The sequence below is a fragment of the Phoca vitulina genome, unplaced genomic scaffold (assembly GCF_004348235.1).
Source record: "Phoca vitulina isolate PV1807 unplaced genomic scaffold, GSC_HSeal_1.0 scaffold13, whole genome shotgun sequence".
Taxonomy (NCBI): domain Eukaryota; kingdom Metazoa; phylum Chordata; class Mammalia; order Carnivora; family Phocidae; genus Phoca; species Phoca vitulina.
This window is the reverse complement of record NW_022589716.1, coordinates 39,596,215-39,616,931: the sequence shown is the minus strand read 5'-3', so window position 1 is coordinate 39,616,931 and position 20,717 is coordinate 39,596,215. Positions and strand designations below refer to the sequence as shown.

The 20,717-nt window shown below is 42.2% G+C and overlaps 1 protein-coding gene across 24 annotated transcripts in view; it reads right to left on the bottom strand.

The window, feature by feature from the left end:
- Window positions 1-1,386: 1,386 nt before the first annotated feature.
- Window positions 1,387-20,717, bottom strand: part of SETD5 (SET domain containing 5) — an 82,194-nt gene continuing 62,863 nt past the window's right edge. For 18 of the 24 annotated variants that reach the window (XM_032411868.1, XM_032411873.1, XM_032411875.1 and 15 more), the window contains 7 exons: window positions 14,458-14,702; window positions 11,426-11,482; window positions 9,086-9,556; window positions 6,100-6,398; window positions 5,108-5,241; window positions 4,453-4,541; window positions 3,338-4,074 (listed from right to left, as the gene is read on the bottom strand). In XM_032411868.1, the coding sequence (XP_032267759.1) occupies window positions 3,466-4,074; window positions 4,453-4,541; window positions 5,108-5,241; window positions 6,100-6,398; window positions 9,086-9,556; window positions 11,426-11,482; window positions 14,458-14,702 (1,904 nt within the window). In that variant the 3' untranslated portion in view covers window positions 3,338-3,465. Of the gene's footprint in view, window positions 4,075-4,452; window positions 4,542-5,107; window positions 5,242-6,099; window positions 6,399-9,085; window positions 9,557-11,425; window positions 11,483-14,457; window positions 14,703-20,717 lie in introns of all 24 variants that reach the window. The other 6 variants (XM_032411877.1, XM_032411874.1, XM_032411876.1 and 3 more) reach the window with 2 other exon arrangements.

Sequence of the window (20,717 nt, the reverse complement as noted above, 5' to 3'; positions counted from 1 at the left end):
CCCTCCCACTGTATATTTTTGTAAATATTTATTTGAGAGAGAGGGAGCACCAGCAGGGGGAGGGACAGAGGGAGAGGTAGACTCCCTACTGAGCAGGGAGTTGGTCGACGACGATGAGGGGCTGGGGCTCGATCCCAGGACCCTGGGATCATGACTTGAGCCGAAGGCAGATGCTTAACTGACTGAGCCACCCAGGCTCCCCTCCCACTGTATTTAGAATCCACATTCTTTAAACTAAACCCAAAAGGCTCTGTATCAGGAGCAGCAAACTACAGCCTGCAGGCGTATCTGACTTGCCACATGTTTCTGTGAATATAATTTAATTGGAGCACAGGCAAGTAGGGCCTGTGGCTGTTTCTGTATCACAAGACAGAGCTGAGCAGTTGTGACAGAGACCCTATGGCTTGTGAAGCCTAAATACTATCTGGCCCTTTATTTATTTATTTTTTTTTTAAAGATTTTATTTATTTATTTGAGAGAGAGAATGAGAGAGAGAGAGAGCACATGAGAGGGGGGAGGGTCAGAGGGCAAAGCAGACTCCCTGCTGAGCAGGGAGCCCGATGCGGGACTCGATCCTGGGACTCCAGGATCATGACCTGAGCCGAAGGCAGTCGCTTAACCAACTGAGCCACCCAGGCGCCCCTCTATCTGGCCCTTTACAGAAAACACTTTTGTTGACCCCTGCTCTATGTGATCTGACCCCCTACCTTCCTGGGTATTGGCTACCCCCTATCCCATTCCCGGTCATTCACTATATCAAGTCTATTCCTGCACCTGCTCTTCTAATTCCCCAGCAATTATCTTTATTTATATTGACACTTAACTGCCTCCTTATCATTGAGGTCTCTGCTTAAATGTCAACTCCTCAGAGACCTGTCCTAATCAACCAATCTAAAGTGTCCCTTCAACCTCCTTAGTTACGTCTCTGCTATGAAACAATAACATGGTAAATGACGATTTGAAATCACTGACTGGTTTAGTTCTCACCCCACTCTAGAACATAAGCTCCATGAAACCTTATTTGCCTATCTCCATCTTCAAATTTTAATCAGCATAAACCCACCACCAAAAACAAAGGCCTGGTAGTTTTTGAGTGGGAAAGAAGAGGGCCAGTAAACAGCTGATGAATGAATGAGGCCAAGGTCAGGAACTCCAGTCCTGTTCAAATCAGTCTGTAACGTTTAGTTTCGCTGTTGCTGAACGGCCTTGATACAGACCTGACTTGAATCATGAAAGGCTAAAGGAAGATCAATACATATTCCTGGTCCATTATGCGCAAAACAACTCCACCAAGAGCATATGCCTCTTCAGGTAAGGGTAGCGGTAGGAAAACCAGGCAAGGCAAGGTCAGAGAATTGGACAAAGAAGTTCTCAACTTTATGATTATTATGGTTAAGAATTTTATTATCAAAATTATTACATCTCTTGTGAAAGTTCAAATGTTACAGCAAGGTGTAAACACTCCACTTGAGAAAGAAGTGATACTTCTTCCCTTCCAAGAGTTCCCCCCCCCCCCCCGCCCCCACCCCCCCCAGAGGTCTGGTCTTGACAGCACCCTGCCCACACAGAGTGGCTGGGGTCTCTGCACGTGCCAGGCAGGGTGAGGGCCGCCTGCCCGCTGGCCTCTCCCCTTGGCTAAAGCCAAGGGGAGAATGCAAACCCCAGCCCAAATGGAGAGACATTTACATACGTTTTATATAATATACAAAGAAACCAGCATCCCAGGCAACATGATTTCCACTCCCAACGCTCTCCCAGACTGATGGGTTTGTGGGGGAAACAACAAAAAGAAAAGTATTCTGCTGAGGTTTCAGCATTAAAAAAAAAAAAAAATCTCCCCTCATTTGAGCAAACACCTGATTTCAATTTTGAAAAAGTGAAATTTTGTAACAGTCACACACAAAGAGAGAAGACTGTGCATATGATAGTTGTAGGAGAGGGTAGAAAAGAAGGGGATGCAAGAGGCTGGGGAAAAAAAGAAGAAAACAAATTGGAAGGAAGGAGGGAGACTCACAGTATTATCTTGTCCAAAAGAAAAGAAGTAAGGTCCACTGCAGCACCAGGGATTACACCTGTCATATATTTGCTACCCCTACCATGGTTATAACTGAATACAAAATTAGATAAATAAAAACACGCCGGATATTACAGTAAACAAGTGAAAGAAATAAGCTGGCAACCGTATGGAATTTAAAAAGATTGTGTACCCCACCTGGGCTGGCTCCAGGGCTCCTCCAGGGGCGTACAACAGGCACAATGCACTGATGGGGAGAAGCCAGTCTGCTCGCGTCTCTCATCCAGAACAGTGTTAGGTGTGTGGGTGGCTTTTTAACTCTCTCACCTGGGCCACTCTCAAATAAGCATCCCCCAAAGAAATGTGGGACATGCCCACACACAATCACAGTCCTGTCGGTGCCACTCCACAAATGTATCTTTCCACTCTTACCCTGCAGTCACAAGTGCGTGCTCCCTAATCATGGAGGTGGTCCTATTCACGGGATCATCAACTCCTGATTAACTGGGAGTAGAAAAAATAAAATTCAAAGAATTCCCAAAACACTTGGGATCCTTGCTAATCAAATTTATTGCCAACAGCTGATAAGTAGCAATGCAATTGGCCCATCTCACTTATTTCTCTTTTCTTTGCCTACTTCCTTTCTGGGTTACTGAGCTGTGAGACAGCTTGGGGGAGGGGAGAAGGGTGGGAACAGCTTGGGGCTCAGACAATCTACTACGATCATCTGCTCCTGAATCATCAAGAGTTGACCAGGAGCTCTTCTTCAGAGAGCCAGGCACCCCTCAGCCAGAGCACATTCCAAGTTTTGTCATCCCTGCCTATTTCTCAGTGATTTTAAGACAAAGGTAGGGAGTATTCTTGGTGGACACATCTCGGCCAGATACCTGCTTTGGGAATGGTTGTCACAGGGCAAACATTTCCATACCTACCTTCTTCTTAAGTGCATAAAAACCCTAATACTACTCAGATGGCTTGGGGCTCTGAGATTGGTTCTTTTCACTTTTTTTCCTCTGAAAAGAAAACTTCTTTTTTTGGGGGGGAGGGTGTGTTTGTGTGTGTGTGTGTGTGTGTGTGTGTGTGTGTGTGTGTAAAAAGATGTCCCCACTGCACAAGTGACTACAGGCTACAGGCAAGGACAGGAGACAGAGGCTTCAACACGACTCATTGCACTTAGAACCGTTACTAACCGGAACACCATTTGCTTGTCAACAATGTACCCTTAACAGCAGGGAGAAACTTCTTTATAGTCTCTGCTTCAGACAAGATTTACATCTTTCTCCAAGGCCAGAGCCAGTCGCGACCACAAGTCTCGTTTCTTGTCGACCAGACCCAGTCCTCTGGCACCTTGTACCCTCTTCCCCAGCAATATGCTCGGCCTAGGTTCCAGAGGCAGCTGGAAGGAAGCAGCTATGGGCTCATTCAGTTCTGTTTGCCCAAATCCAGAAGCCCTAGGAAAGTCCTGTCTGAGTCTTGACTCCTGACCCTTGCAGCGGCTGGAGTCGGTACTGGTGTACACCCCCACTCCCACGGTGTGGGTAGTGCTGTGAATTGGAAACCGCAGATACCCTGGAGGCCTGGTAGGCAGCGGACTGCCCAGCACTGGGCAGACTGATAGTCCGTAAGTCTGATGGCAATGACGACCTAGAGTTCTGAGGGAAGGAGGTGGAACTCAGAGTTCCTGTGCTGGACTGGGAGACCGAGTCTGAGGTCGGCGAGTCTGAGGGGCCCTGTGGGGTAGGGCTAGCAGCACTAGAAGGGCAGCTCCTCCTCGGAAGATTGCTGCCAGTGCTGTTTCCAGAATGTGGCTGGCTGCTATAATACCCTGGTGTCCCCGTAAATGGGGCCAACGAGTCTGTGGATACAGGGTGGGCGGGGCTGGAATAGGACGTAGAAGAGAGGGAAGATTCTGAAGAACCGTGAGAGGGGGGATTTCCAGGTCTCAGTGCAGTAGTTCGATAACTGTATCCTGGAGATTGGGTGGGATGTCCTCTAAAGGGGGAGGAACTCTGCTGAAGGAGGCTTTGTGATTCTGTCCGTGGACTATCACACTGCAGGAGCTAGAAAGAGTCGGGAGGAAAAGCATAAGGAGGTGAAAAAGTCCCTATTTAAGCCATTTAGGCTTGTGAATATTTAAAATACCCTACTTTTTCTTCTTCTTCTTCTTCTTCTCCTCCTCCTTCTTCATCTTCTTCATCTTCTTAACCATTTGTTCTTTTTAGGATACCAAAGACAGTAAAATGGCTGTCTCTGATCACTTTATTTATTTTTCTGGCATGATTTATTACCTGAAGGTGAGCAGATGATGACTTATTTCCAAGGCTGCTGAAACTATATGCAAAGGCGGCATCTCAACTGCAAAGGATGGCCAGGATCACAAAATATTTGGAACCCAGAATATACTCCTATGCCCAGAGATGAGCAATTTCTCGTCTCACCTGGTAGCTGTATCTGGAAGGGCTGTAAACGGCTGCTCCTTTAGAGAGTGCTGAGCTCAGTGTCTCTGGGCCTTCTCCATCTGCAGGGTCTGGAAGATAATACAAAATCAACTTGGCTTCCTAGAATAAGTGAGAAATAGCCGTTGTTCATTCAAATCACCAATGCTATCACCAACCCACGCTGCTTTCTTCCTGACAAATCAGGTGAGTGCAGCATGCCAGAGGGGCAAATGGAGTGGTTAATTATGGGCGATGTTTTAAATGCCTGTCTGATTCCTGTCTCATTCTCTTCATCCTTCATCAAAATGGATTTCCAGGCCTTTGCAGAGAAGAGTTACAGAAGGTATCTCTTGGGGAAAAAGGGAGAGAGAGGGAGAGAAGAGAAAGAGGGGGGACAGAGAGGCATGGAGAGAGAAAGGGAGAGAGGGAGGGAGGGACAGAGAGAGAAAGAAAGAGAACACTTAATGGATGCAAGATCTTAGGAATGCTATAGCCCAGAAGAGTGGAAGCAAGACTGACCTGGAACCTTCCCTCCAGTGGAGCCCAACTGCGTAAGAAACTGACTCACCTCAGTCCAGCATTTGGTGAGCACTTAGTATAGAGCCTGGCTCGTGTGTCCCTAAACCTGGCTGGCAGCAGAAGGCCATGGGCTCACCTGAGTCTTTTTCTGTGATGTTACTCTCCCACGTGGGAGAAGGCTCTCCTTTTTGGGCCACCCTCACACTGCTTCGGAGGACCTTGGGGATGCTCCCTCCTTCTCGGAGTCGTTCCACTGACGTGGGGACCATCCTGTAAAAGGAACAGGGTGCAAGTTTATGCCACAGGACTTCAGAGTCAAGAGTCTGGAACAAATGAAGCTCTGACAAAGGCTGTACAATGCATTCTCTTACAACATCCTCTTAGACATTATTTTCTTCAGGACCAATTTTAAACAAAGTATTTTCTCTTGCCTTAAACTATAGAAAAAAGGAATTTAAAGATGTCTGCATTTAACCCCTATTGTGAAATGCTAAATTTTTCTCTTCTGTGAAGTCATGGGCCTGGCACATAGTAGTAATTTAATAAATGCTCTATAGATTAATAAACATCACTCATTTGAGTCAGGTCTCTTCTTTCCCAGACTTCATTGCTTTAGTTCAAGATCTCTCATTTGATGCTCAATACTTGTAATTTATTATTTATTTACTTACAGTGTTACTTATCTACTTGTGGTTTCCCCTAAACCAGACAAGTCCTTTCAGAATATGTCTTATCTTTCTGTACATGCTAGCTGTGTGCAACTGAGACTTCTGTTGTAATTTAAGTGGAACTGATCTGAACTCCTGACTTACCTTTCATACGAAATGAAAAAATAGAAGAGGCAGTGTTAGTGCCCAGCAAATAAAATAGCTCATCTGTGTCCCCAACTATATGGCGTCCAAAGTGCTGTTCTGCAGGTTCAGTGGCAATTCTTTGCTTCTGTAAAGCTGAGGGCATTGGGGGAGGGGTCGTGGCTGATACTATTAAATCAGCTGCACAGCATGGATGGCACTGTTGGCTGCCTTTCTCAGATAAGTGTTCCCATACATTTTAGGTAAAACTGGGAATGATTCTACATGTATACTTCCCTCTTGAATTTAATTATTTCAGCATCAAACATAAACTTACCACCTACTGCTGATATTCTCTTGAGGTCTGCAGTGAGATGAAGTGCCTCTGGAATCTGATGGGCTTACCGCCTCCATATGGGACACAGAGGAATGAGATGGGGAGAATTTTTTGTGAGGGGAAGATGGAGTTCGGATTGAGGATCCCTGCACACCATGGGCACCAGTGTCAGAAAGTGAGTTGCTGCTGCCTTGCCCAGCTCCTGCAGACTTGCTTTTGCTCTGTGCAGAGTCACCTCCCCCACCAGCCGAATTCTCCTTGGCTTCTTGTTTCCGTTTTCGGTACTCCAGCAGGGATACCTGGGAGGGAAACAAGAAGCAGAACTCTAGCTAGACATCGTCAGTGGATCACTAGCAATAGAGAAAGAAGACGGAACCCTCATAAACTGCTAGCCTGCCATGCAAACAAAGCAGGCACCAACACTAGCAACCCTTCCTTGAGATGTGAGAGATCTGAGCACAGCTACATACTGAAATCAGTCAGAAATTGGTAAGGAGAAGAAAATACGCTAGGAGATGACATTTTTGAAGAACAGCGTTCATCAGCAGACCTCAATCTTTTTTCTGCCTTCAGAAAACTGAGATCACAGTGACCCAGTAACAGAAGCGTGCTACCAGCTGTTTGCTACAACGGTAACACCTAGAAAAGGGAAAGGGGAGTTGGGAGCTGTGTAGTTTGAAAAGGCCTTCCAGGTGATCTAACAGCTCTTTCCCAATCCCTAAGAATCCCCAGAGTCAGTTGTTTAAAAAAAAAAAAAAAAGAGAGAGAGACAGACAAGAAAAAAACAAAAGAAAAAGCCAACGCTTCAGGGCTCTTAGATGTGTTCAATTTTTCAAGATACATGCAGGGATTTATTACTGTTTCTGTCTTACACACAGGGACACTAGTGTAAAAAGAGAAAAGAATGATTTGCAGTTTATATTGCAGCAAGCTAGTCTAGGAAATGTACACTTGGAAACTTTTCCCCAGCTCTGCCTCATTCTCTCTTGACTGCCAAAATACAGCCCTCCTCCCTGGCCTGCCCAGCGTACCTCCTCACTGCTGTCACGGCACACTGCCCACACTGGCTGTCAACCTGTTACAGTGTCTTAATTTTTCCTCCACTAAACTGTATGTTCTACCAGGGCAAAGACCAAATCTTTCTGGCTTTTCATCTTTAAAATCCAGCACAGCACCTGACCGACAGCAGGTGCTCAACAATTCTCAAATAACAGATCATGATTTCAATCACTGTTGTACATAATAAATGAAACCAGAAATCCAAAGACATTTTAATTTTTGCTCCTGATGGTCAATGCTGTTCATACACAGTCTTCTAAACCCACTGCTATCTTATTCCAAATTATCTGCCAGTGTTTCTGCCTTTTATTCCCTCAGAGCTCTCATTTTTCTGTTCAAATGTAAAATATAACCAAAATGTAAAGCAGTACCATCTTGTGTATGCATTTTCCATACGCAGTCTTGGACGAGAATTCATAATAATAAATTCTGGTAATGTATTTCATTGAAATGCAAATATCAAAAGTCACTAGGCTACATTTCAACGAGACTACTACAGATATCCTGCAATTGTGTGAGACTGTCACACACATAGAACATTTAACATCTCTAGCCCTGCACAGTAAATGGAAGTTGCCGTGGCAACCCAAAATACTCCCATGCATTTTCAAATGCCCCTAGTTGAAACCCACTGACATAAAAAGCACATTTTGGGCTTTGTAATTTCTTGAACAGGCATTACTTACAAGTTAAGTCCCAACCTGTGGCCAGCAATCTATGGCCTGGCCCTGTTCCAACCATCTCTTTCCATACTCTCCCCTCCTGACTCTCCCCACCTTTCACCAGATACTACAGCAGCATTCAACTGTTTGCAACCACACTGCATCCCTGCTGCCCACTCAATGGGAGTGTCACACAGCTAAGAGTTCTGCTCTCTCTTCCGTAACATCCTTACCCTTGTTTGTTGGCAGACTGCTTCCTACTTACCATATGAGATCAGCTAAATCAGTGAGTGACCTGTCATCTCTCACTCCACCACCTCTCAACTGGCTAGGAGCCTCTTGTTTGTTCTCAATGTACCCTCCACATATATGAGCAGGCCAGGTTGTGGCTAAGGTGTTCTTACTATATCTGAAGAACTCCTCTGGAGCATCCACTGCCACTGTAATTAATTACTTATTAATATAATTATCTGCTTACCTCAGTCTCACTTGCTTTAAGCTCCATTAGGGCAGAACTTAGGAAGCAATATATAGCACAATGGCAGTAAGAGCATGAAATCTGGAATCAGACCTGGGCACTTTCTTGGCTCTTCCATTTACTAGCTATGTGACCATGGGCAAGTCACTCAACTTGCCTTAGTTTCTTCATCTGCAAAATGGGAAATTACCCATCTTACAGGATTACTGTGAGGCTATAATGCTAAGAAAACACTTAACACATGGGAAGTGCTAAATAATACAAGTAATTAGCATTATTCTTTTTCATTGTTCTATCCTTTGATTGCATAGCATGTGTACAGCACATACATGGCAGGCATTTAAATTTGCTGAAAATTTGTAACATTCATCAAATCGTATTAAAACAGTCTTGTCTAAAAAAACAAAACAAAACAAAACAAAACAAAACAAAACAGTGGCACCTGGATGGCTCAGCTGCTTAAGTGTCTGCCTTTGGCTCAGGTCATGATCCCAGAGTCCTAGGATTGAGCCCTGCGTCTGGCTCCCTCCTCAGTGGGGAGTCTGCTTCTCCCTCTCCCTCTGTCCCTCCCCTTGTGCATGCCCCCGCCCCCCGTCTCTCAAATAAATAAAATCTTTAAAACAAAACAGTCTTGGCTTTCACAGGACATGGCAGAGATCACGTCTTATGTCTCTGTTTTCCTCACACAGAAAATGGTGCTGAACACATGGTGGTTCACTCAATAAATATCTACTGACTTGCTTAGTTAATATTCTTCAAAAGGGCCTATATAAGGTAGAACACTTACCTTTTTCCTCTGCGGTGGGTTCTGGGGGGCAGATGGGACTCCTTCACAAGCCCTTTCACCACCAGGTGACATGGATCCACGGGAGAGGTCTTTCATAAAACCATGTTCATATCTGCTGGGAAACCCTTCTGCAGGGGAACAATATCCCCCGTCCAAATGTAAAGGCTTCCTATCCCCTACTAGGGGAGACCCTCGATATAATCCATCTGCTCGAGGCATAGCGTTCAATGGGGAGTAGGCGTACATTAAGTTAAACTCTGTCCGAAATGCCTGGTCCGAGTTCCTTGCAAGGGTCTGATGTCCATCTCCACTCCTGCTTGGAAAGCCAGTTTCAGAGGGGGGCCCGATAGAGGGATGAGGAGCCAGGTCAGAAGGACCTGAGTTGATCAGGGAAGGTCTGTCAGCACAGCTGTTAGTGTTGGAGTCAAGGTAGCCTACTTTTGTCAAGTCCAGGTCTTTCCGGTGACAAAGCTGAAAGAATAAAAATCAACAGAGACATGGAGGAGGAGGTGGGGGAAGGAAAAAGTCAAAGCACAGAAAGGAAGGGAAATGAGAGGGGCACAGGTGAAAGGTAAGAGGGATGGGGTAAGAAGGATGGAAGTACAAGAAAGCCATTAACATCTGTAAAAGTCCCATGGAGCAATAGTATATACAGGCCAGATTACTATAAAATGCCGGCCTTTCACAAATTGCTTTAAAGTTTTCTGGATGAGAAGCCTGGGAAAATCAGAATTAAACAATTGGCTAAATGTGACTATTTTGCCTGCTTAGCCTTTCATCAGGTTTGCTGAGTCACCTTGTATGACATTAAGGGACTGGAAGTATAGTCAGGGATTTACCTGAGCCCCATGTATGCTACAGAGGTGAGACTGGTGTCTTAAGATAACTGGCTTCTGGTGTTATTCATTTGTATTTAATACTGATGGAAGGTGGGAGGAGGGAAAAAGGGAAAGAAAGTAGTAAGTAGAAAGTCAAGTATTTAAGTTACTGGTTTAGTAAAGGAGAATGGTATTAGTTAAAGACATCAACCAACCAGTTCTTTACTCACTTTCACTATTAAGTATGTGTGCTTCTCATAAAACTTTCTGGCAACTCAATTCTTTATCCTCTGATGTATGTCCACATACCTCAAGACCACTAATGCCCATCACTGCATTCGAAATGCTGAATTGTGTCAAAAATAAACCCTATCTACTCTTTGGTTATCGTTACCTCCCAACGCCAAGATTTTCCACCACTAGGTCAACTATTACTGACTCTCTAGAAAGAATGGTACCAAAAATCCAGATGTCACACTGTGATTTCCTTACAAGAGTAAAAAAACACCCAGAAAACCTCTAGTGCACTAGAATACCTTTTTCGTTTCACACTGATCTATAAAATACTGATTCAGAGTTTTATCAACTATCACTAAGTTTAGCACTAATTTTTACCTGGAAAGGGGTAGAGTTAACAGTTCATTTAATTTCTGAAAGGTTATGAGAGACTACAGCTTTCTCTTCAAGAGGAGAAAGGCTCCATGTGGATTCACAGAGTTAATCATTACTACATTTGTCCAAATCTTATAATAGTTAAGAAACTCTAGCACTAAAATCTGAATTTTACATCTCCACAGCAGTAGGGTGCCTGAGAAAAACACTCAATTGGACATCCTAAGAGATACCACTTGTACGCCACCACATCTCCACTACTACAGAAGGAAGGCCTGTGTCATAGAAGCCATGGGCTGACTTAATTTCCTTGTATACCCAGTAAGGAGCTACAAAGAAAACGGAGAAAGCAGAGAGGCAGGACCCTCCCTTTTCTAAACAAGCTGTTCAATCTATCAACCAAAGCCCCAAACATCCAGTTAAAACAGAGCTGTCAGATTAACCCTGAAACAAGACCTAAATCACTGCCTAACTTTTCCAGTATAAACTGATCCTTTCTCAGCCCAAGATAATAAATACCAAAAGAGCTCCTACCAACTTTTGGTTTCAGTTTTCCTTATTTAACAAACACACCTTAGTTGTTACTTTCCTTACCAAGGTTCCCACCACATCTTCAGCTTGCTTTAAACTTGACTTCCAGATTCTATTCTTTAAAAGAACTCTTCAGCCCCCCTCCCCCAAACAACAAACCCCACCACACACACACACACCCACACCCCTTCATTTTCCTCCATCTACATTGAAAGTTCTGAGTGATCCAGTCACACATGGGAAGATTCATTCAACTTACAGCGACTGACTGGTTGCTCTTCAGCCTACTGCCCATTCATTCGGACCCCCCAGCCCTCCCACACACTCATGCACACTCACTCTCAGCCTCCAAGTGTGATTGAGATGGTGTGATAACTACCTCGGGTGACAGGGACTCGGGCCTATTCGCAGGGGAACTCTCAGGGGAGGATATGTTCTAGAGGAGGGAAAAGCATCTTGTTATTCATCTATCCGAAGTCAAGAAGCAAAACAAAACAAACAAAAAAATAAAATAAAAAGCAAGCATAGATGGTTAGCCACAACTTTTTGTGGTGGGGGCAGGGGGAGGGAAAAGAATGCACAGGGAAAATGTTTAACTGCAGAATTCATCTCAATGGACAGAATGACTGGTTAAAAATGCTTCCTGGTGTCCTTGAAAGCATTTAGGGATAAACTGTTTATAATGTTTCATGCTGTAAAGTAAACATCTTAAGCAGTTAACAAAAAATTTAGATTGGTGAAATTGTACACTATAATTTCATTTGAAATTCTGTTCTACATCTGACGACAGTTGAGCAGCCTATAGTATTTATTAATGATGGGTATCCTACCACTTATTCCTCCATAGGGGAATCTTTTTTTGTCCCACACTTCCTTCTGAAAGTCCTATTTCTCCATTCTCCTGAGTGGTTCAGGCTTGCCACCACTGTCCAGGCAAAGTGCTGAGCATGCTGGGGATGATGGGGCTAGGGAGATGGCCAGCTCCTCCTGAATAACAGTTACAGGAGACAGAATGAAATCTAGCTTATAGGCTAGATGGTTTACGGCATAATCTAACTGGATCTGAACATCCCTACCTACCAATGTTCTCTCAAATTAAAATCCCTTGTACTTTTGGGAATGGGGCGGGGTGGGGTGGGGTGGGGAGCAGAGGGGAACATTTCAAGTCCCTGCATCTTAAACAGGCTTCCCCTTAGAGCTTTCACCTGAGGCAGCACTCCCATAGCACTCAAACAGGATCTGGACCGTGAACTCTGATGGAAGATCTGAATGGTAAAAAGTGGATAGAAAGATGGCGGTGGTTGTGACAAGGATTCAGAGTACTAGGGGTAAGGGAAGGGAAGGGTTCCTAATGTTGGAGACTCTGGACAACTGTGAAATGAGGCTGTTAATTTTATTTGGTGGGCTGGGTAGTCTGTAGACACTGGGCCAGGAAGAGAAGGGAAGGGTTATTCTGGTGTCAAGGAGGGGTTAATTAAGCTTGCCCTCCCAAAGTTGCTATTTACTCCTTTTCCTTGATGCTTCCCCCTCCCTCATGATCTTGTCATGTCTCCTCAACTCCTTCCCTTAGCACTGGAGACATTTTTCACTGGGATGATTTTCATTTTTCCTTTAAAAAAGATTCTTCCCCAACCAAACTGATCTTTACCTGTGACACCTTTTTGGTATTTCTCTGTGTCATAGTCTTGGATGGAAATAAGGCTTCCTATACTAGAATATAGGAAAGAGCATGTCAGTTAAAATGGTGATAAAGGTGGTCAGGATGGTGAAGTTTGTTTCATTGACAAGAAAGGTTAAATTTCCTTAGTTAAATCACGAGACTGGAACAGTGAAAATAGAGGCATTAGACTTTTTGAAGGGATGAGCTATTTAATATAATATTTTCTTTTATTCCCAGTATTCTAACATTATGCTTAGACTATGCGCATCATTAAACTGATCTTTGATTTGTAAAATAAATAAATAAAATACCTTACCCTTGCACAATGTTTCAGTTATCCAAAATACTACCTGGGATTAGGAAATGGACTGAATGCTCAATTTAACTGTCCTGGAAGGTGATGTACCTTCTAATTTCTGTAATTTCACCTTTTTAATTATAATAAAACCTGCAATGATAAAGTATGAAATCCTATGCTTACAATTTGCTGCCCTCCAGGGTGAATATTCTCCTATGAAATTTTACTATTGAACTCTACTTGCTAACTGAAAAATCAAGGCAATTAGACCAAGTAAAGTTAGAAAGGCCTGAATCAGCTGCTTTACTGTATGGCTGACAAGAATGCCAAAGTGAATTTGGTAACTTCTCTATAAATCAAATGTAACCAGGAAGGTTCCCCCTGCTTCCCCACCATCCCCTTGCCAAAGAGGTTTGCTCCCAAAGTAATCAGTACAGTCTATTCAGGTATAGAACATAGCTGTTTCCTGCGTTCAAGGTTGCTAGCTACCTCCTTCTGAGTTAGCCACTCAAAAGTTCTGGTATTTTTAATCCCTATGCTTTCGTAAGGGCTGAATAGGTAGGAAGGCATTGGCTAAAGCATTCACCTTTATCAAAGAACACATCTGGAGAAGTTACAAGATAAGGGCAGAGCTAAGTGTTTAGTGATCAGAATAAGTTTCTTTTAAGAAAGAAGAGACTGTCTGTTTAATGATTTGCAAATCAAAGCAACATGCAATAGATTGATTTTTTTTTTATACACAAGGATTCTATTCAGTAAACCTGCTATTATCCACATGTGAACACGAGAATGTGATTCAGAATTAACTGTTCTAACAGCTAAGATAATACATTCTAACTTAATCCAGAGAGTGAATGTAATAAATATGTCTCTTACAATACATGTTGTTAGCCTCTAACGTTTCATTCCTAACACATTTTAACAAGAAGGGAAAGTAACCTGGAGTAGGAAAAAAACCCTCATTTGCCACAAACCATACCCCAAAGCTTTCTAAATCTCTGTTCACTGAGGCCACAAGAATACAAAACAACAGAGAAAGATAACTCATTTAAAGGCCTAGAAAGAAAATCAATCAGTATAATCTGAGCTCTCAGGCTGGTATCATTAGTGGTTACTAGGCAGCTAGAGACCTATTTTAACCAAGGTATGCAGTAAAGACAAAGATGGAGATGTAGCATGCTTTCTATAGTTATGGAGACTGATGGATTGCATGCAAAAACAGATGAGTGTCATCCATGGTAGAACTATTCCTTTTTGGGGAAGTATGGGGACTTTTGGGGAAGATGAGAGGCTACCAGGTAACAGGTCACACCGACGCTGAGGTTTCCCATTCTCTTGCTGAGACTGGCAGGAACATGGTCAATAAATATTTGGAATGATATTATACTTGAAATGAGGAGGGGCAAATGATAATTTTCATATTCAGCACTCCCAACAAGCAAGCCCAAATCACCTCAAACTGCAGAGGAGTATTGCAGCGACTAGCAGTAGTAAGAGACGTGACTGGTGAGAACATGAGGCTGTATCCATTTCGACACTCCTCTTCTGAGTGAGATGGGCCAGGTGTGGTCAGGGAGGGGCTCTTTGAGCCTGGATTGGGAGGGGGTGGTGTGACTGGAGAAAGAGGCCGCAGTAACTTGGTGACATTCTGTTCCATCAGATAGCGAGACTTCCATTTCTTTAATGGGCTCAACAAGTCTGTGAAATACAAAGCTTGGATGAGAGATTGAAATCACAGTTTAAAGGGAGGCTCTGTAGTAAAGCCATTAATCTCTAGCCCACAATGGCTCTTAACTCCTCTTCTGCCTCATCCCATTGTTATCTCCCGCAATCAAACCAAAAGGCCAAAGAATTCTTTGTCGCACTTAATTCTCAAAATTCTCTATTGCCCAGAGAATCACCAGATGAATCTGACACTGCTAATGACTGATCTCTGGAACGAATTTAATCTCGTCCAGGGGAAAATATAAACTTCTTTTATTTTTCACATTGAATTTCTAAAAATCTCAGTTCTGTGTCACTTTGTTAAAATCACCCTCTACTAAGTAATTTCCATATCACCAGCTCAAGTTTCTAGAATGTTAACTCCATACTCCTTTTATCTTCTTTTATATATTTCTACCATTTTTTGGCAGCTCTTTCTATAATGTTCTGCTTTAGTAGGAAAGAGTTACACATGATTACCTGACCTATATATCTGGCCCCTAGTTTTAGAGTGCTTCAAAGTAGGAAATGATTTTTACAAAAATTTCTCCCAACCATTTTCAAAAATGAGGCTGGTACTCTTTTTCTGATTGGAATATCCTACACTTCTTACTCTTCTTGGGTCCACTTATAAAGGAAATTACTACCCTATATATTTTATTTTATTTATTTATTTTATTTATTTATTTATTTAATTATTTATTTAAAGATTTTATTTATTTGAGAGAGAGAGAATGAGAGAGAAAGAATACATGAGAGGGGATAGGGTCAGAGGTCGAAGCAGACTCCCTGCCAAGCAGGGAGCCTGATGCGGGACTTGATCCAGGGACTCCAGGATCATGACCTGAGCCGAAGGCAGTCGCTCAACCAACTGAGCCACCCAGGCGCCCCTACCCTATATATTTTAATGACCACTCGGGTCAAAGCACCTATCTCACTTTCTCAGAGGAAAAATCTACTTTTATTCATTTACAGTTAAAAGAGATTTATTTACTTAATACCTACTATATGGAAACCACTGAATTAGGTATGTAAGGGGAGAAGGTCACCATATATTCTATTTAAGGGGATTTACAAATTTGTGAGGATGAGAAAACGTATGTAAAACATGTTTAATATAAGTTTAAGAATCTCAACAGAGGTGATCATACTGCTATGTGTTCATAAAAAAATAATTATGCTTTGCAACTCTTAATCTCAGAGTCCTGAGTTCGAGCCCTACACTGGCTGTAGAGATTACTTAAAAATAAAATCTTAAAAAAAGTAATTATGCTTTTAAGTGCTTATTATATACCAGGCACTATTCTATGTTCTTTATGTGAATTATGAGATTTAATATGAACAACTCTATAAATCCATTTTAAAGATGAGGAATTTGATGCGCAGAGATAAAGACTAGGTAATTTAGTTTCACTTACATTCTATTTTTTTTTAAGATTTTATTTATTTGAGAGAGACAAAGACAGTGACAGAGATAGTGACAGAGAGCACAAGCAGGAAGGAGAGGGAGAAGCAGGCTCCCCGCTGAGCAGGGAGCCCAACTCGGCCCTGGATCTCAGGACCCCAGGATCATGACCTGAGTGGAAGGCAGACGCTTAACCGACTGAGCCACCCAGATACCCCTCATTTACATTCTCAATCATTATGTTAAAATATATCAGATTGGATAAGAAAGCAAGACCCATCAAGGGGCGCCTGGGTGGCTCAGTTGGTTGGGCGTCTGCTCAGGTCCTGATCCCAGGGTCCTGTGATCGAGTCCTGCATCGGGCTCCTTGCTCAGCGGGGAGCTTGCTTCTCCCTCTGCCTGCAGGTCCCATTGCTTGTGCTCTCTTTCTCTGACAAATAAATAAAATCTTAAAAAAAAAATATACTGGCCTATTTTCCCTTTATCTCCATTATTTAACTCAAAACATACTTCAGTAGAAGGTAGTAATTATCTACCTTTTCCCATGTCAAACAGTACATTCTTCCAAAATCTTTTATAATTATAGAATTATAATTTCTCCACTGATCTGAAATATGACATTTATCCTATTAGAGTCTTACACAAACTGGGTTTAGTTTTGTACACCTGCTGTCTAAATGGCATTAATATTGATATCCGTTTTAGTAAAACTTTTGGGTAATTCCACTTAATTCTACTCTAGCTGTCCAAAATATTTTGGCTATTCTAGCATACTTGTTCCTGTCAGTGAACTGTTGAAATCATTCACCATGCTGACAGTACTCTCCCCGACCAAACAAAGTCAGAATTTTGATTGGTATCATATTAAATTCATGAGTAACTGAGGAAGAATTCTCACTCAGCACCACGGCACAATCTTTCAGCTACTCATGCCTTCATTTATCCCTCTTCATATAGATCTGTCACATTTCTTTCTTTTGTTCTTATTTTTTTTTAAAAGATTTTATTTATTTACTTGACAGAGAAAGAGAGCACAAGCAGGGGGAGTGGGAGAGGGAGAAGCAGACTCCCCACTGAGCAAGGAGCCTGACGCGGAACTCGATCCCAGGACCGTGGGATCATGACCCGAGCTGAAGGCAGATGCCTAACCAACTGAGCCACCCAGGCGCCCTCTTTCTTTTCTTTTTTCTTCCTTCCTTTCTCTCTCTCTCTCTCATTTATTTATGAGAGAGTGAGAGAAGGAGTGAGCAAGAGCAGGGGAGGGGCAGAGGGACAAGCAGACTCCCTGCTGAGCAGGGGGCCAGACTTGGGGCTCCATCCCAAGACCCTGAGATCATGTCCCGTGCCGAAGGCAGATGCTTAACCAACTAAGCCAACTCAGGCACCCCGATTCATCACATTTCTAATTAGGGGTACTCCCCCATGTTCTCTAGATTTTGTTACCACTGTGTATTACACGTATTTCTCCTCACTCTGTGTTATCATCTGCATGTTTGTTTTTTGTTTAAGATTTACTTATTTATTTGAGAGAGAGAGAGAATCCTCAAGCAGACTCCCCGCTGAGCGCAGAGCCCAAATGAGGGCTTGATTCCATGAGGGCTTGATCCCAACTGAGGGCTTGATTCCAGGACCCTGAGATCATGACCTGAGCTGAAATCAAGAGCTAGCTGCTTAACCAACTGAGCTATCCAGGTGCCCCTCTACATGTTATTTTTTAACATGTAAGAAAACAATTCTAGACACTGTTAAATAATGTAAGAGTGGGATAATCTGATAACCCATTTTAAAAATTTATTATTTTTTATTGAAGTATAATTTAGTATATAGTATTAGTTTTGGTATACTTGATAATGCATTTTAAGGTTTAATGTAAATAGTTTTCACCATTAAGCATAACTGGCAACTATTTTGCAGAAAGATGTAAAAAAAAAAATCATAGGTGGGGTGCCTGGGAGGCTCAGTCAGTTAAGGGTCCAACTTTTGGTTTCTACTCAGGTCATCAGATCGAGCCCTATCCACACTCAGCACACAGAGTCTGCTTGAGGTTCTCTCTCTCCCTCTCCCTCTGCTCCTCCCCCTGCTCGCTCTCTCTCTCTAAATAAAATCTTAAAAAAAAAAAGGTCATAGGTATTTTACTAGATTTTTTTTAAAAGATTTTATTTATTTATTCATGAGAGACAGAGAGAGAGAGAGAGAGAGAGGCAGAGGCAGAGGGAGAAGCAGACTCCCCGCTGAGCAGGGAGTCCAATGAGGGACTCGATCCCAGGACCCCGGGATCACGACCTGAGCTGAAGGCAGACACTTAAAGACTGAGCCACTCAGTACAGTAAATATGAATTTAATGATAAATCTAGTAAAATAAGGGTGCCTATTACTCCCCTTCCTCCATTTGGCCTGCTAATAAATTAATTATATGAATAATTTTTCAAATACTAAACCATCCTTATATTTGTAGTAGAAATTTCATTTGCTCATAATATACTTTTGATATTCTTACAGACTCAAGATTCAGATCACTGAAATCTAATTCAAAAGTAGTAAGATGCTGTTTTTTGGGGGGGTTAGTTTGATAAAATGAATAAAGGGTGAAAAATTTAATAATACTGTATAGTATATGCTATGTGCATATACTGTATGTATAGTATATATATGCATATAGTATGCTATGTACACCCCAAAGTATGTGCACATAGCAAATAAACAAATTTTACCACTCCTTTACTGCTTGAAATCCTGCTTTTTATTCTATATATTTTTGCAGTTATTAATAATTCTATAACTTGTACTTTGTACAAAACTTTTTAGTCTAACAACTACTAGGTTAAGTAGTATTTTTTTTAAGTTTATTTAAGTCATCTCTAACCCCAAAGTGGGGGCTGGAACCCATGACTCTGAGATCGAGAGTCACATGCTCTACTGACTGCAGCCAAGCAACCCAGAGTATTAGCCTTTTTAATGCATTATGTTAAACCTTACCAAATTGCTAGTGGTAGGGATATTACTCTGTCATTTTTATTGCAAATCCTTTCTCTCAACAGACTTCTCTATTAACTCAGAGACAATACAGACACAGAAACTTTATTCAAGTTTGACTTAAAAAAAAAATATTTGAGTGTGTCTAGAACTTGCTTTGGCAAAGATCTAATTCTTTTCAATCCCCCAAGTAAGTAAAAATTCCAGAATAATTTAGCAAATATTTCATTTACTTAAGACCTGTTTCTGGCTATTCTATCCCATACATACACATACGCTCAGGCACCAGTACTGTCCTAATTTAATTACTAGCTTCCAGCTTCATATGAGAAACGAGTTTTGGGTTTTGAGAGAGAGAAAGTGAGTGAGCAAGAATCTTAAGCAGGCTCCAAGCCCAGCACAGAGCCCTAGGTGGGGCTTGATCTCACTACCCTGAGACCATGATGTGAGCCAAAATGAAGAGACGGGTGCTTAACCAAATGAGCCACCCAGATGCCCCTAGAAACTAGTTTTGTACCTCTAGGGAAGGCACTTCTTTGTCTTTTTATTTTCTTCTTTTTTTCTTATTTTAATGTTTATTTTAGATAAACTTCATTTAATCAAATTCCAAAATGAGCTAGTCTGATGGGAACTATATGAAGCTGGGGGTGGGGGTGGGGGTGGGGGAGATATTACAGTTATAATTTCCATTAAGGAATATAGACTTTATCTTCATTTCCTCAAGGCTTTAAACATATTTCTCAGCCATGGTTTACTCCACATGTTCCACTATGGTTATTCCTAGGCAGTTTCTTAGTTTTGTTAAGTTTGGGAATGAAAAAATTTTCTTCATTTTCTTAGTACATATATGCTATTATTATTATTATTTTTTTACAGATTTTATTCATTTATTTGACAGAGAGAGACACAGCGAGAGAGGGAACACAAGCAGGGGGAGAGGGAGAGAATCAGCTCCCCACTGAGCAGGGAGCCTGATGTGGGGCTCGACCCAGGACCCTGGGACCATGACCTGGGCCAAAGGCAGATGCTTAACGACTGAGCCACCCAGGCGCCCTTAAAATGCTATTAATTTTTGCCTATGTACCTTCTATCCAGTGGTTTTATTGAACTCATTAAATCTAAGTTTTTTAGCTGATTAGTTTCCTAGGTACATATCCACACCATTTACAATGAACATTATGCCCTCTCCTTCCTGAAGAGCAATTTTATTTTTTATTTCTACACAACTTTAGATTTTAGCAACTTAGAATCTTTAATGTACCCTAGTATCTGATCTAAGTTCTGTAAACATTTCATAAATGCTCAACAATAAAGAGTATTTTGTGTAGAATATGTTAGTAATAATTCCTTCTATGGGTTCGATACCATACTAAGCACTTTACATACATTATTTAACTTAGTCTGATACAAGCTCTATAAAGCAGGTATCACTATTCCCATTTTACAGAGGAGGCTCATAGATGCTTAGTAACTTGCCCAACATCATGTACTTAGTAAAGGGTAGAGCTGGTCTTCAAATTCAGGTCCACTGGATTCTTTCTACTATACCAATACACTTTTCTTTCTTTTTTTTTCCCCCATGGGGGGGGCACACGGGCACAGGGGAGGAGCGGGGGGGGGGGGGGGGGGGG